This window comes from Rosa chinensis, chromosome 6 (genome assembly GCF_002994745.2).
Source record: "Rosa chinensis cultivar Old Blush chromosome 6, RchiOBHm-V2, whole genome shotgun sequence".
Classification (NCBI taxonomy): Eukaryota; Viridiplantae; Streptophyta; class Magnoliopsida; order Rosales; family Rosaceae; genus Rosa; species Rosa chinensis.
This window is the reverse complement of record NC_037093.1, coordinates 51907181-51919758: the sequence shown is the minus strand read 5'-3', so window position 1 is coordinate 51919758 and position 12578 is coordinate 51907181. Positions and strand designations below refer to the sequence as shown.

Sequence of the window (12578 nt, the reverse complement as noted above, 5' to 3'; positions counted from 1 at the left end):
GGTAGGTGGCGCCAGCCCGACCTTGGATAGAATTTTGGCTCTGACTTCTTTTCGTTTTGAAAAATGGATGTCCATGTGAAGTCTTTAATATACAGATCATCATATCACGACCTGGGTGTCCCAAACGGTCATGTCAAAGCCTATATGTGTCAGAATCCCATAAGTCATCTCTCATGACATGGTTGGATTCAATAATTCGAATAGTGGTTGCATACAACCCACTAGATCGACACATAAGTTTCTCTAATACTCGTTTATGTCCGTAGTCATTAGAGGTGATGCAAAGGAACTCTTGTCCATTCTCACAATGTGTTTCCACATGAAAACCATTGGCTCTTATATCTTTAAAACTCAATATGGTCCTTCCAGCCCTAGGAGCATATAGAGCTTCGGTGACATTAATACTTGTGCCATTTGGCAATATAAATTGAGCTGGTCCTTGACCATGAATCAATTGTGATGGTCCAGCCATCGTAGTCACAGAAGATCGACTAGGCGTCATCCATAGAAATAGTTGCCTATGTCGCAATATAGTATGTGTGGTGCCACTATCAACAAGACATTCCAACTCTCCAGGAAACATACTGAAAAATAATAAAGTTCGGATTTAAAACATGTCCATGACATCAAATAATAATACGATACTTTATTAATAAAGATAGCCAATGATTACATCAAAGGTCCTAAAAAGTCTAATCCAAAATAAAATCAAACTAAGACACATTGTAGTCACTCTATCCATTTGGTAACTCCAATCAAATATGACCAGGAAAGTAGAGAGAGATGTTGGTGGAGGGAGGCTCTCTTAAGTACCATTAATCTCAATGACTTTCCTAGACATCATATTTCATTGGGTGCACCACATAAGAAAGTGTTTAATACAATTGTCATTTATTGACTAAGGCATATTGCCATTACAAAAATTCTTGGAAAATAAAAGGACTAATCTAATCAAAGTCTGTGGCATCCTTGTGCACTTCATCGTCAGCTTTGAAGTCCTCTATGGTGAGATGGATGTCTCCACCATTTTCTTCTTCTTCTGTAAGGTACACTTCTTGCTCCCTCAGGTCCCTGTATGCCCTGTATCTTGAAGCTAGTTGCTCACTTGCCTTGCATTGCTTGAACCAATGCTCACTTGATCCACATCAATGACACATGTCATTGTGGTTGCCTCCCTTTAACTGAGGTGCACGTTGTGGGCGTTCCCTAGGAGGGTTGGTGCCACCACCACGACCCATGGCGCCTCCACCACGAGCCATGGCGCCACCACCACGACCAGGGATACCACGACCACCTCTCCCACGTGTGGCATTGCCACCACATGTATCCGCACCAAACTTGCGGTTTCCTTCCTTTTTAGGGCTGTTATATGGACCCAAACGTCCCTCATATCCCTTATTCTTAGGGTTCCGCTCCTTGCGCCCTCTTTTAGGTGCATTATAATTCGCCTCATGAATGCTTTTAATTCCAATGTGCCTTGAATTATAATTCCTCACGAGTATATTATCATGTTTCTCAGCTACAGATATGAGATTGATAAGCTGATGAAATCTCGTGATCCGTCCAGCATTGACTTCAGTGCGGTATTGCTTTGATACCACAATGGCTGAAACGGGGAAGGTGGAGAGAGTTTTCTCAATTAGCTCTTGCTCTGTGACAAGTTGTCCACAAAACCTCAACATGGACTGTAGGCGAAGAGCTTTTGAATTATATTCAGCAACAAACTTGAAATCAGCAAAGCACAGATTGTTCCATTGAACCTTCAAGTCAGGGAGGAGGGAATCTTGGACATTGCCAAAGCGCTCTTCTAACGCTACCCATAGCTCTCTTGCATCCTTGATCGACATATACTCCAATCTGAGTGCCTTGTCCATATGGCGTAGCATCAAGATAACTGCTTGAGCATGCTTTGTAGGTGTTCGCATAAACACACGATCCGGGTTAGGTGCCTGGATTATGTGTAATATTCCCTTTGAAGTGAGGTGATTCTCAACATCGGTTACCCAACTGTGGTAATCCGAGCCTGTTGAGTCAAGCATGGGAAAGTCAAGTCTAGGTTCATTTGACATCCTGAAAATAAGAAGAGAAGATATATTAGTTTCAGAGCTAAATTTCCACGAAAACTAAAATAACAAGATTTCCGAGCTATGCTACCAAGAAAATAATTTCCAAGAATCTCTTTTGGATTAGACCAAACAATAATATTTTAATATGGTCACAATTTGATGCTTACGGACGCTCTTAGTCCGAGCATTATGAACACTTTTAGTTCATATGAACACTCTTAGTTCGTTAAGCGTGAATCCCCACAATTCCGCTTTATTAAATAATCGAACCCATGTTCGTATATTGAAAATCCTGCAGAAAATAAAGGAATTTAAAAGATAAGAAAGCAGGAACTTTAATCTTTAAAACTTGTTGAAATTTGGAGCAGATTCGCTTCTGAACAGCTCCCACTTTGAATGGTGTACAGATCTCAAAACCACTCCAATAGGGCTGAAATTTGGAGGTCAGAGACGAACAACTTTTATGAAGGAAGGATTTTGATATGAGGTCCCGATCAAGACGTTTTAGGGCGTGCAAACAGACTGATTTGCACAAGAACGAGCGTGCTGCTGTGCTGCAGGGGCAGCACTCAGGGATGGCAAAAATCCCCAGCGGGGAGGAGCTCCATTGGATACCCGCCCCTAATGGGGGGAGAATTCGGGGACAAATAGGGAATGGGGATGGGGATCCCCAATCCCCGCTATCTAAGATTGGGGATGGGGCGGGGATGGTATTGTGATCCCCATCCCCAAACCCGCCCCAATAATATATACATATATTTAACTTATATATATTTTAATTTATTTTTTATAATATAAATCACAAATATATACATTTACTACTTTACTTTAGTGGCTACAACTTTACTTTAATGGTGTTTTGACTTTTGCACTCACTAAATTATGATTTCTGAATTTAATCATGTTTTAAATTTATTTGTTGTAGATTTTGATTTTAAAAAAGGCAATATGAGAAAAAATTATTTTATTTATTAAATTCTTATTGGAGATTTGGGGCGGGTTTGGAGGCTTAGTCCCCAATGGGGATGGGGACGGGGAATCCCCAATATATTTTTATTGGGGATTGGGGCGGGGATGGGGGTTGAGAATGACCTCGGGGATGGGGATGGTATTGTGATCCCCATCCCCAACCCGCCCCATTGCCATCCCTTTTAGGGCGTGCAAACAGACTGATCTGCACAAGAACGAGCGTGCTGCTGTGCTGCAGGGGCAGCAGGCGTGCGACGATGCTGCAGGGGCAGTAGGAGGCACACGGGTGCTCAAGGGCTGCAGGAGCAGAGCACGGTATGGCTAGCAAGGGCTAAGAGCTTGCGGCAGTTTTTGGTGAAAGAAATTTCGGGTGTTAGGGTTTTTTTTTTTGGCTAGGGTTTGGGTTAGAGTATCGTGCTGATAACGTGTTGTAGAGAATTGGATAATTGTATTGTATTCATCTCACCATGAGGTTTATATAGGGTTACATCATGTATACAAAAGACAATACATAATAGCTATACTAATCAATCGCACATTACAAGTATATCAATCGCATACATTACGAGTCTGTCAATCGCATACATTACGAGTCTATCAATCGCATACATTAAGCAATACTTATTGCATGAATAGTCATTATCATTTACAACAGTTATTCTAATGATGAGCACGCACTGAAGGAGCTTAGAGCCAAGGCATCACAGAAGGGTCTTTTGGAGGTGCTGGCCTCAAGAAGAGTGGAATGAAATGAGGGGTTTTCGAGACCCAAAATTTGGATGTGATAAAATATTATCTGCGTTGAAGTCTTTCAATTTATGGGATGGTCTAATTCCTAGCTGAATGTGCTCCTAAACGCTTCAGTGTGTAACATTAAGACTAAATAAATTGAATTGCCTTTCTTAATTAGCTTGTTTCATTTTTATGTCTGGAGTAAATTCGTTCAATGAGCAAATGAGAATGATGAATGTGCTGGTTTGTCGTTGTTGCAAAGATTGAATCACTGTTGGTTTAAAACTCGGCGATAATTCAGTCCTTCCATTTGTCTTTTGACGAAGGTTTTGAAAATTAAAATCAACGTCAAGCTCCTATTTCTTATTTATTACATTTAAGCTGGCAACAAAACCAACCTACCGGGATGCCTGAGCTTTATCTGAGGAGTTCCTGAAACCCCCGCCTCCAGCACATATCAACTGTGAAGTCTGATTCTGATTGGCTAATCTTTCAAGAGACTTTAATTTATTTTGTGTAATGGTTCCCGTTAAACAATGGTCGGGAAATGAATCCAAATATTCTAGTTTTATTTTGTGTAATAGTAAAACATAATATGCATACTGAAGGGCTTTAATTCAGTCCAACTAAAGGTAGAAGAATAATACATGAAATTTTTATTATTATTTGGTATGGTTATATAATCAAAAAATAAAATTATGTATTTTAGTTGAATATCTTAGCGTGTATTCCTATTTTGATAATTATACCCAGTCAAAGTACTTTGCCTTACAACTTACCAAATACCTACAAATTGCTTTTCGTTCTCACAACACTTTTAAAAACAGTTTACCAAACACCTCAGCTGCTTTTTCGATCTCACAGTAAGTTTGGAAGTGTTTCCTCTCACAGCAAGTTCGGAAGTGCTTCTTCTCACAGCACAACAATCTCAAACTAAGCCTAATTGTTGTATGTAATAGGAGAACTTGACCTTTAATGCTGCATATAGTGAATTGTAACGAACACAAAGAGGTCGTAATGGTAGATGGGAGTGAAAGCAAGCATTCCTAGAGGATTTGGTATTGGAATACTGGACGCGTAATGATCTGTAACAAGCTTAAATGTTTTGGACTTGGTTTCAGTGGTTTAGCTTTTAAGAATCACATGGTTCCGATCTAATAACCAGGCTAACCAGCTGCCTGTTACTATTTGGTTGTACTTTACGTGGTGTGGTTCATTTAACTTCACCCCTAGGATGGATTACTAATTTTCACTCACTAGTGAAACGGTTAGATCTTAGATGCTTCAATTTTACTGCCAGAAGTTGTTGTCAATGCCTTCCTTAAGACTCTGACAAGGCCATCATGCATCAAATTTTAGAAAATAAGTTGAATATTTGTCAAAGCACCAGACTATCAAACATTCTAACTCAACTGATCAATTTTGTGACACATTGTCAAAGTTCATTTTTGACGGGTTTCAGAAACTCGGGCTTTCTTTGTGTTCTTTACACGAACATTTTCAAAGGATGAGCATAGAGCTTACGTACAAAGATGACTTTCCTGTAGATTACAAGTGAGCATGCCCAAATTTATAGTTCCTCAAATCAATGGAACTACCGATCTACTACTTAATCTAGCACATTGCGTGTTTATGTTTGAAAAATCGGTTACATGAGCACACTCTCAAGTCATTGAGTGCATAACACCTGTTTTTCAAGTTGCTGTTGTTAGTTCCGTTTACCACTACTTTACCTATTGCCAAACCGGTAGGTTAAGAAATATAACTCCCACCAAACCCAAAATTCGATGTTGATCTCCGTTATCCAAGCATAGAATAGGCCTCACGTTTAGTCCCATTCAGACCATTTGCTTCGTGATCGATCAGCAGCAGCCAAAACCAGAAGGATTTGCACTGCAATATAAACCTTGATGATCAAGCCAATTGAGTGCACCTATCAGAAAATCAACGTACCATCCACTCAGCTTTTGTTCAGAGTTCAGCCGCCTTGAATTGAAAGTGCTTTGTAGGACCCTTTTACCAAAGACAATCATCAATTAACATTGCGTTATAGTTCAGCAAGAGCTAAAGCCAAAAGCAAATCTCATGCCTTGATTTCTTTTTCATAAACAAGTATCAGTTGGTTGGCACTTGGGACGAGGTTCAGTACGCTGTTTTAAATATTCCGAATTTTATCCGTTTTAGCACGATTTGGTTCTTCTATTTTTTTTTTTGGGTCGTAGCTTGATAAGTAAATAGGTATTGATTTTTTTTTTTTCCATACGAAAGAGACTATATGTAGAAGTCATTTGGATAATCAATGTTTACCACATTAAATAAAACCACTCTAGAAGCTTCACTAGAAATGAAGTTAGTCCAAATATGACATGTTCCAAATTTATTGCCTAAATTTGCGAGTGCATCTGCTGTTAAATTTTCCTCTCTGTAGACATGATTAAAGGAAATTGAATCAAATAAGCTAGCTAGCTGTTGAATATCTCTAAAGGTGTTGAGCACTCTCCATGGTGGTTGGATTGTCTTTTTGACACAATCAATGTCATGTCTCCTTCCCCATGTAATCTTCAAAAACCATTTTAGTAGGCATTTCGGAGGCTATCTTGAAGAGCAGTGGCTTCTGCAATAGAAACTGAAAGTTCTTCCTGATCCCTTAGTAGCTACAACCAGTGTCTTTCCATTGCAATCTCTGATCAGGAACCCAAATATATATTGTTTTGGTCGATTTTTTTTCTTCTAATAATGATCATCAATCAAAATCTTATACTGTTCCTGCTTTGCTCTTTAATATAAATCACTTTATTGAATCACTAAAAGAATATATCAAAATAATTTGTTGATGTCTCATTAATAACCTTGTCCGATCAATGCAAAAGAAAAAGAACACGCACCCTATTACAACTCAACTGAATATCATCATCAACACCAAAATAAACGTTCAGCCTGCAGGGAAACTTTTAGCCAGGGTGTCAATGACATGGATGACAAATTTTCATGCCATAAACTCAAAGCGACTACTCCACCAATGCACCTCGTCAACAATTACACTCCCATTGCTGAAAATTTTTCTATTCGGTTCAAATCCATGATCATATTCTTAGCATCACCTTCAATTTCAATCTGATCACAAATATATAAACTATTAGTACGAGTTCTTTCTATCATTGTACAAGTTCCACTCCATATGATTCTCATCAAAAGAGGATTAGGGCACCCATCCCATATACATTATCGATATATTTGGAACCAACCCACTCACTCCAATGGAACCCACTTACTACCTATACCAGAAATGTTGTCGATCTTTAAAAAAGAAAATTTAATGTAGATAGGACCGGTGGGAGTTGGTGTGGAAACATGGGGTTGTATTTCGCCCTTACAAACTTTGTAATAAAGTCCGAGTGACCGAGTCATCTATATCTTCGTCTTTGTTCGCATATGTCAATAAAGACACCTATAGTTTAATAATAATAATAATATCTTAGCTGGAAATTATACTATGCATCGAGGTATCTTTAATAAGCTACGTCTACTTCTCTCTGTTAGTGCCTATATATGAGGCAGCTAGGCTCATATTCAACTTGCAAACTTGTTCTTGGTTAACAATCTAAACACCAAAGCATGGCAGCAGTTGTGGATTGTCATCAGCATGAGAAGGAGCTCAAAGCATTCGATGAAAGCAAAGCTGGCGTCAAAGGACTTGCAGACGCTGGGGTGACCAAGCTCCCAATCATGTTCATACACCCTCCAGAGAATCTACTAAACTCATCATTCCCTGAAGATGATGAGCAATATCACAAAATTCGCAACCTTCAATTTCCGGTGATTGATCTTAGTGGTTTTGATAACAGCGAGAGGCGAAAAGAAATCGTCAATGACATAAACAAAGCAGCTGAGTCATGGGGCTTCTTTCAGTTGGTGAACCATGGAATTCCGCTTGGTGTTATGGAGGGGATCCAGAAAAGTATCCGAGGGTTTCATGAGCTGCCCCAGGAGGAGAAGGTGAAGTGGTACTCGCGCGATTTTACGCAGAAGGTTAACTTCTTCAGCAATGGAGACTTGAAGGTGTCGACGCCAGCTGACTGGAGGGATACCTTGTCATGCAAGGTCTTAGAAGACCCGGAAAGCTTTGAAGCAATACCGCAAGAGTGCAGGTGATGTTGCGCTACTATACTCACTAAACTTTTTTACTCCTTTAATCGAGCATTACGTTTATTTGTTTCTAGTAAACAAGGCATTGACATGCGGGCGCTATTTTGCAGGCGAGAAGTAAGTGAGTATATGAAACACATCGATGGAGCGCAAGAGAAGTTATCCGAGTTATTTTCAGAAGCTTTAGGTCTTAGCAGTGATTATCTTGCAAGCGCAGGGTGCTTCAAATCGAGGTCATTGGCGTGCCACTATTTCCCGATTTGCCCTGAACCGCATTTGACTATGGGCGGAACCAAGCATTCGGACCTCGGCTTTCTCACCTTGCTCCTTCAAGACAGTGTTGGCGGCCTACAAGTTCTTCATCAAAATGTTTGGATTGATGTTCCCCCAGTGAAGGGAGCTTTGCTAGCAAATATTGGTGACATGATGCAGGTGGTGTAGCAGTGTTTGCTTAATAAAATTTTAATCATATATTGCTTCTCATAATTAGGATCATAGCTAGACGTGCTTTCGATTCATCATGTCCATGAATTTATGATTAACTTGCAACAGGTGTGGCTTTTATTTTATTTTTTTATTTTTATTTTTTTGATGCAATGCAACAAGTTGTTACATGCTCATTAAGTGATGATGGATACTATAGCTAGCAATACTTTTGATTTGTATAATCATTTTTCTTCATTTTTCAGGGGACAGTACTATAGCCTTTACTTACCAATTAATTTATTCAATGAAACTATAAGTTTGGTCCCACCATTAAGGTCGTATATTCTTCTTTTGATGCAGGTGGTACATGTAGCGTTATGTTTATTTATTTTGCTTTGATATACGCAGATTATTACAAATGGCAAGTTCAAGAGTGTGGAGCATAGAGTTTTGATGAAACCAACCGCCGAGCCTCGCGTCTCAATTGCATGTTTCTTGGGTACGGATGACCTCCAAAAATCATATGGACCGATAAAAGAACTTATATCAGAAAATAATCCGTCAATTTACAGCGAAGTCAAATTTGGAGAATACATGAAAAAGTATAAACTATAAGTTAAATAAAATGACAATGGTGAACTCTACATTCCATCAATTTAGAGTACTGTTCTGAGTCCAAGTTGGTGTGCGACAATTATGTCGAAACTTGAAAGTTATGGACGTATGATTATGCAGCCATATTTATGTTTAATTTTCAAGAATCGAGTGTGTGATGTGTTTAATATTTCATTTAACTGGATAATAATAGTTGAGAACTTGAGATCTTCTATTTTGAATTATCCAAAATACCCTTAGTCTAAAAGCTCATAATGAAATCATCTAAAAGAACATAAATATAATTTTTTTTCCCTAAATTGTTACCAATTGAAGAGTTTTCATCAATCACACATAAAATGGGTAATAATTGGAGCTGCTACTTGTGATTAATTATTACATGTAGATCTGCCGTTCATTGACTAAAAGTAGCTGGAGTTCCTAAATTTAGAGAAAAATGAAATTTACCCTCGCTGCGCTATTGAAATAAATAGACTAATCGCTTGGAGCTTCTAAATTTGAAAAGAGGGAATATGAAAAGGTATAAAAATGTCTTCATTTAGGATCAATTTAATACAAAACTACATCAATTGTGGTCATTGCTAGAAAAATGAGTAATAAATCTTGAGCATCTTGGAAACCCATAAAATATATATATATATATATATATATATATATATATATATATATCAGACATGCCTGAAGATCCACCAAAATCACAATTGCTAGAACGTAAAATCCAACACGAAGCGTTGAGTAACACACTCAGCCAGCCAGCCTTGTACTTTTATTTTTATTTTTTTATGGGACAATAATACACCCAGTCAAAATGTGTTTATCATGCATTAAAATTTTACATGTAGGGTATTAGTTAGACATAGAGGAGAGTCTCAGTAGGTGCAAACACTTCGTAATTAACTAATTCTTATGAGATTTCTTTGAAAGATTCAAGTTTGTGTACCAATTAACGTAAGTGCTTTTATGAATTAACCCCTCTTTAAGCTCAATGTTAATGTCGTAACTCGTAAGATACGAACATATATATTGTTACATCACTTGTACCCAAACTTACTGCACAAATAGAATATCTCCAATGTTATTATTCAGTTAAATGAAATATTCAACAAATCATACATCCGACTCTGAAAAAGGGAAATGCACTACCACACATGAATTGAAAATTATACGTAGGCATGGCCCTATAATTATACATCCATAACTTTCAAGTTTTGACATAATGATAGCACACCAACTTAGACTTAGTACAATACTATAAATTAATTGAGGGACAGTTCACCATTGTTCTCCATGTCACTTATAGTTTGCACTCCACTGTTTGTGTGCCGACAGCGACTCTCCTCCGTGTCTAGCGATAACCCTACATATATAAACACACTCATTGACGGGGTGTATTATTGTCCCATAAAAATAAAAATAAAAATAAAGTACAAGGTCGGGTGCGTTACTTAATGCTTGGTGTTGAATTTCCGTTCCAGCAATTGCGATTTTGGCGGATCTTGTGGTGCACGTTTGATCTTTTTTTTTATGGGTTTTCAAGATGCTCAGGATTTATTACTCAATTTTCTGGCAACGACCGCAATTGGAGTAGTTTTATATTAAACTAATGCTAAACGAAGACATTTTTCTGCCTTTTCATATTCTCTCTTCTCAAATTTAAGAGCTTCAAGCGATTTGTCTATTTATTTCAAGAGCGTACTAAAAAAAGGATAAAAATGAAGAGCGTACTAAAAAGAGGGTAAATTTCATTTTTATCTAAATTTAGGAACTCCAGCTATGTCTAAATTTATCTATATCGCAGATCCAAATGTATATAATAATTTTTTATTTTTTTTGTTTTCAAAGAGGATCAAATGATTTTACTCCTACCCTCATGGTGACTCAAACCCATGACCTCGATTTTAGGTAGTGGGTGCTCTAACCACTGAGCTAACACCACTTCGTCCATAATTAATCACAAGTAGCAGCTCCACCCACTTGTATTAATCTTCAACTCCACCAAGTCGTGAAATTTTTTTAATTTCGAGATGGAAGCTTGGGATCATTGTGAAGCTAAGAAGAGGGTGAAAGAATTTGACAATACTAAAGTAGAATAGTCAGATTCCGCTCTCCCGCTGATATTGCTCACGGTTGATGGTACCGACTATTTTATTTTTTTGCCAGAAACTTTTATTTTCTCTATTTTCGTGTCATTTTCTCTCCATTTTCATGATTCTATTTATTTTCTGGTTGTTCGCTCAAAAATTCATCACGGCCACATGTCACTGGGCTGAGGGCTTCTTAGCTTACACGTGTCCTTCTAGCTTGGTGACGTATGCGAGGTTTTGTACTAGATTGTATGTCTTGCGTTGATTTGACTTCTAATAAATTGATTGTGAGCTGAGGAAGGATCGATCTCGGCCGTGGGGTTCTCTCTGCCTTGGGTGCGAGACCTTTAGCACGGACCGGCTTTACCTAGCCGAAGTCTTTGTGTTGTATAACTCAGTGAGTGAATGTGAGTGTTGGTGGCAATGATTTTTATGGTTTTCTTAATATTGACAACAAATAAATAGCACAAAAGTAGATGCAGATAAAGAAAGTGCAAGTAAAATAATGAACAACGGAAATTAGCTATTCCAAATCCGAGGCTTTTAATTTTCTATCTGAAAAGGTTAGAAAACGCACTCAAGGTTGGAGAGCGAAGACTTTAAGTGCTGCTGGCAAGGAGATCATGATCAAAGCGGTTGCGCAATCTATCCCAACCTATGTTATGAGCTGTTTTGAACTACCAAAACATTTGTGCTTGGAGATGCATCGTCTGATGGCACAGTTTTGGTGGGGAGATAAAAGTAATGATAAAAAGATACATTGGCTTGCTTGGGAGAAGTTGTGTGTTCCAAAGGCTGAAGGTGGGCTTGGTTTCCGAAACATGGTGCAGTTCAATCAAGCTCTACTTGCGAAGCAAGGTTGGAGAATCATCCAAAACCCTAACTCTTTGTTAGCTAGACTATACAAGGCGAAGTATTTTCCGAATTGTGATTTCATGAAAGCTGAGGCAAGTAGTGGGTCTTCTTATGCATGGAAGAGTATTTTGTTTGGAAGGGAATTGCTACGTAAGGGACTTAGGCTACAGGTGGGAAACGGTAGTCAGATTGCAGTGTGGACAGATCCATGGTTGCCTTTACCCCATTCCTTCAGGCCCATCTCAACGCCTAAGGAGGGTTTGGAGACACTTAGGGTGGATGAGCTTATTGATCAAGAGGAGAATGAGTGGCATATGTTCTTGTTACAGGAGCTTTTCATGCCTCTGGAGGTGAATTTGATAGCAAGTATTCCTCTAAGTTTGCGGAGGCCAGTGGATAGGTGGGTCTGGCATCATGATAAAAAGGGTATGTATGATGTTAAAAGTGGTTACCATATTGCTAGAATTGTGGACGGTGCGACTGAACGTGCATCATGTTCTACTGGTCCAGTTGGGTTAAATGGAAAATATTGGAAGCTTGTTTGGCATGCTCGGATTCCTCCCAAAGTTCGGATGTTTATTTGGAGATTGTTAAAAGGTATTCTTCCCACAAAGCATGAGCTATGAAAAAAGGTGGCACTCCCAGACTTTGAGTGTGTCTTTTGTCATGGTGCTGGTGAGCATGG

General features: G+C 38.6%; 1 protein-coding gene across 1 annotated transcript; it reads left to right on the top strand.

Moving 5' to 3' along the window:
• The first annotated feature begins 7313 nt into the window (after positions 1 to 7313).
• LOC112172359 (1-aminocyclopropane-1-carboxylate oxidase homolog 1) lies at positions 7314 to 9100 on the top strand. Its single transcript, XM_024309662.2, has 3 exons — positions 7314 to 7915; positions 8024 to 8345; positions 8748 to 9100. The coding sequence occupies exons 1-3, from the start codon at positions 7383 to 7385 to the stop codon at positions 8952 to 8954; spliced, it is 1062 nt and encodes a 353-aa protein (XP_024165430.1). The 5' UTR covers positions 7314 to 7382; the 3' UTR covers positions 8955 to 9100.
• The last annotated feature ends 3478 nt before the right edge of the window (positions 9101 to 12578 follow it).

Excerpts from the sequence above, each read along its gene's own strand:
- LOC112172359 (XM_024309662.2), top strand. The coding sequence starts at position 7,383 with ATGGCAGCAGTTGTGGATTGTCATCAGCATGAGAAGGAGCTCAAAGCA. Across the intron at positions 7,916-8,023 it reads GCAATACCGCAAGAGTGCAG|GCGAGAAGTAAGTGAGTATA; the intron begins GTGATGTTGCGC and ends GCTATTTTGCAG. Across the intron at positions 8,346-8,747 it reads ATATTGGTGACATGATGCAG|ATTATTACAAATGGCAAGTT; the intron begins GTGGTGTAGCAG and ends TGATATACGCAG.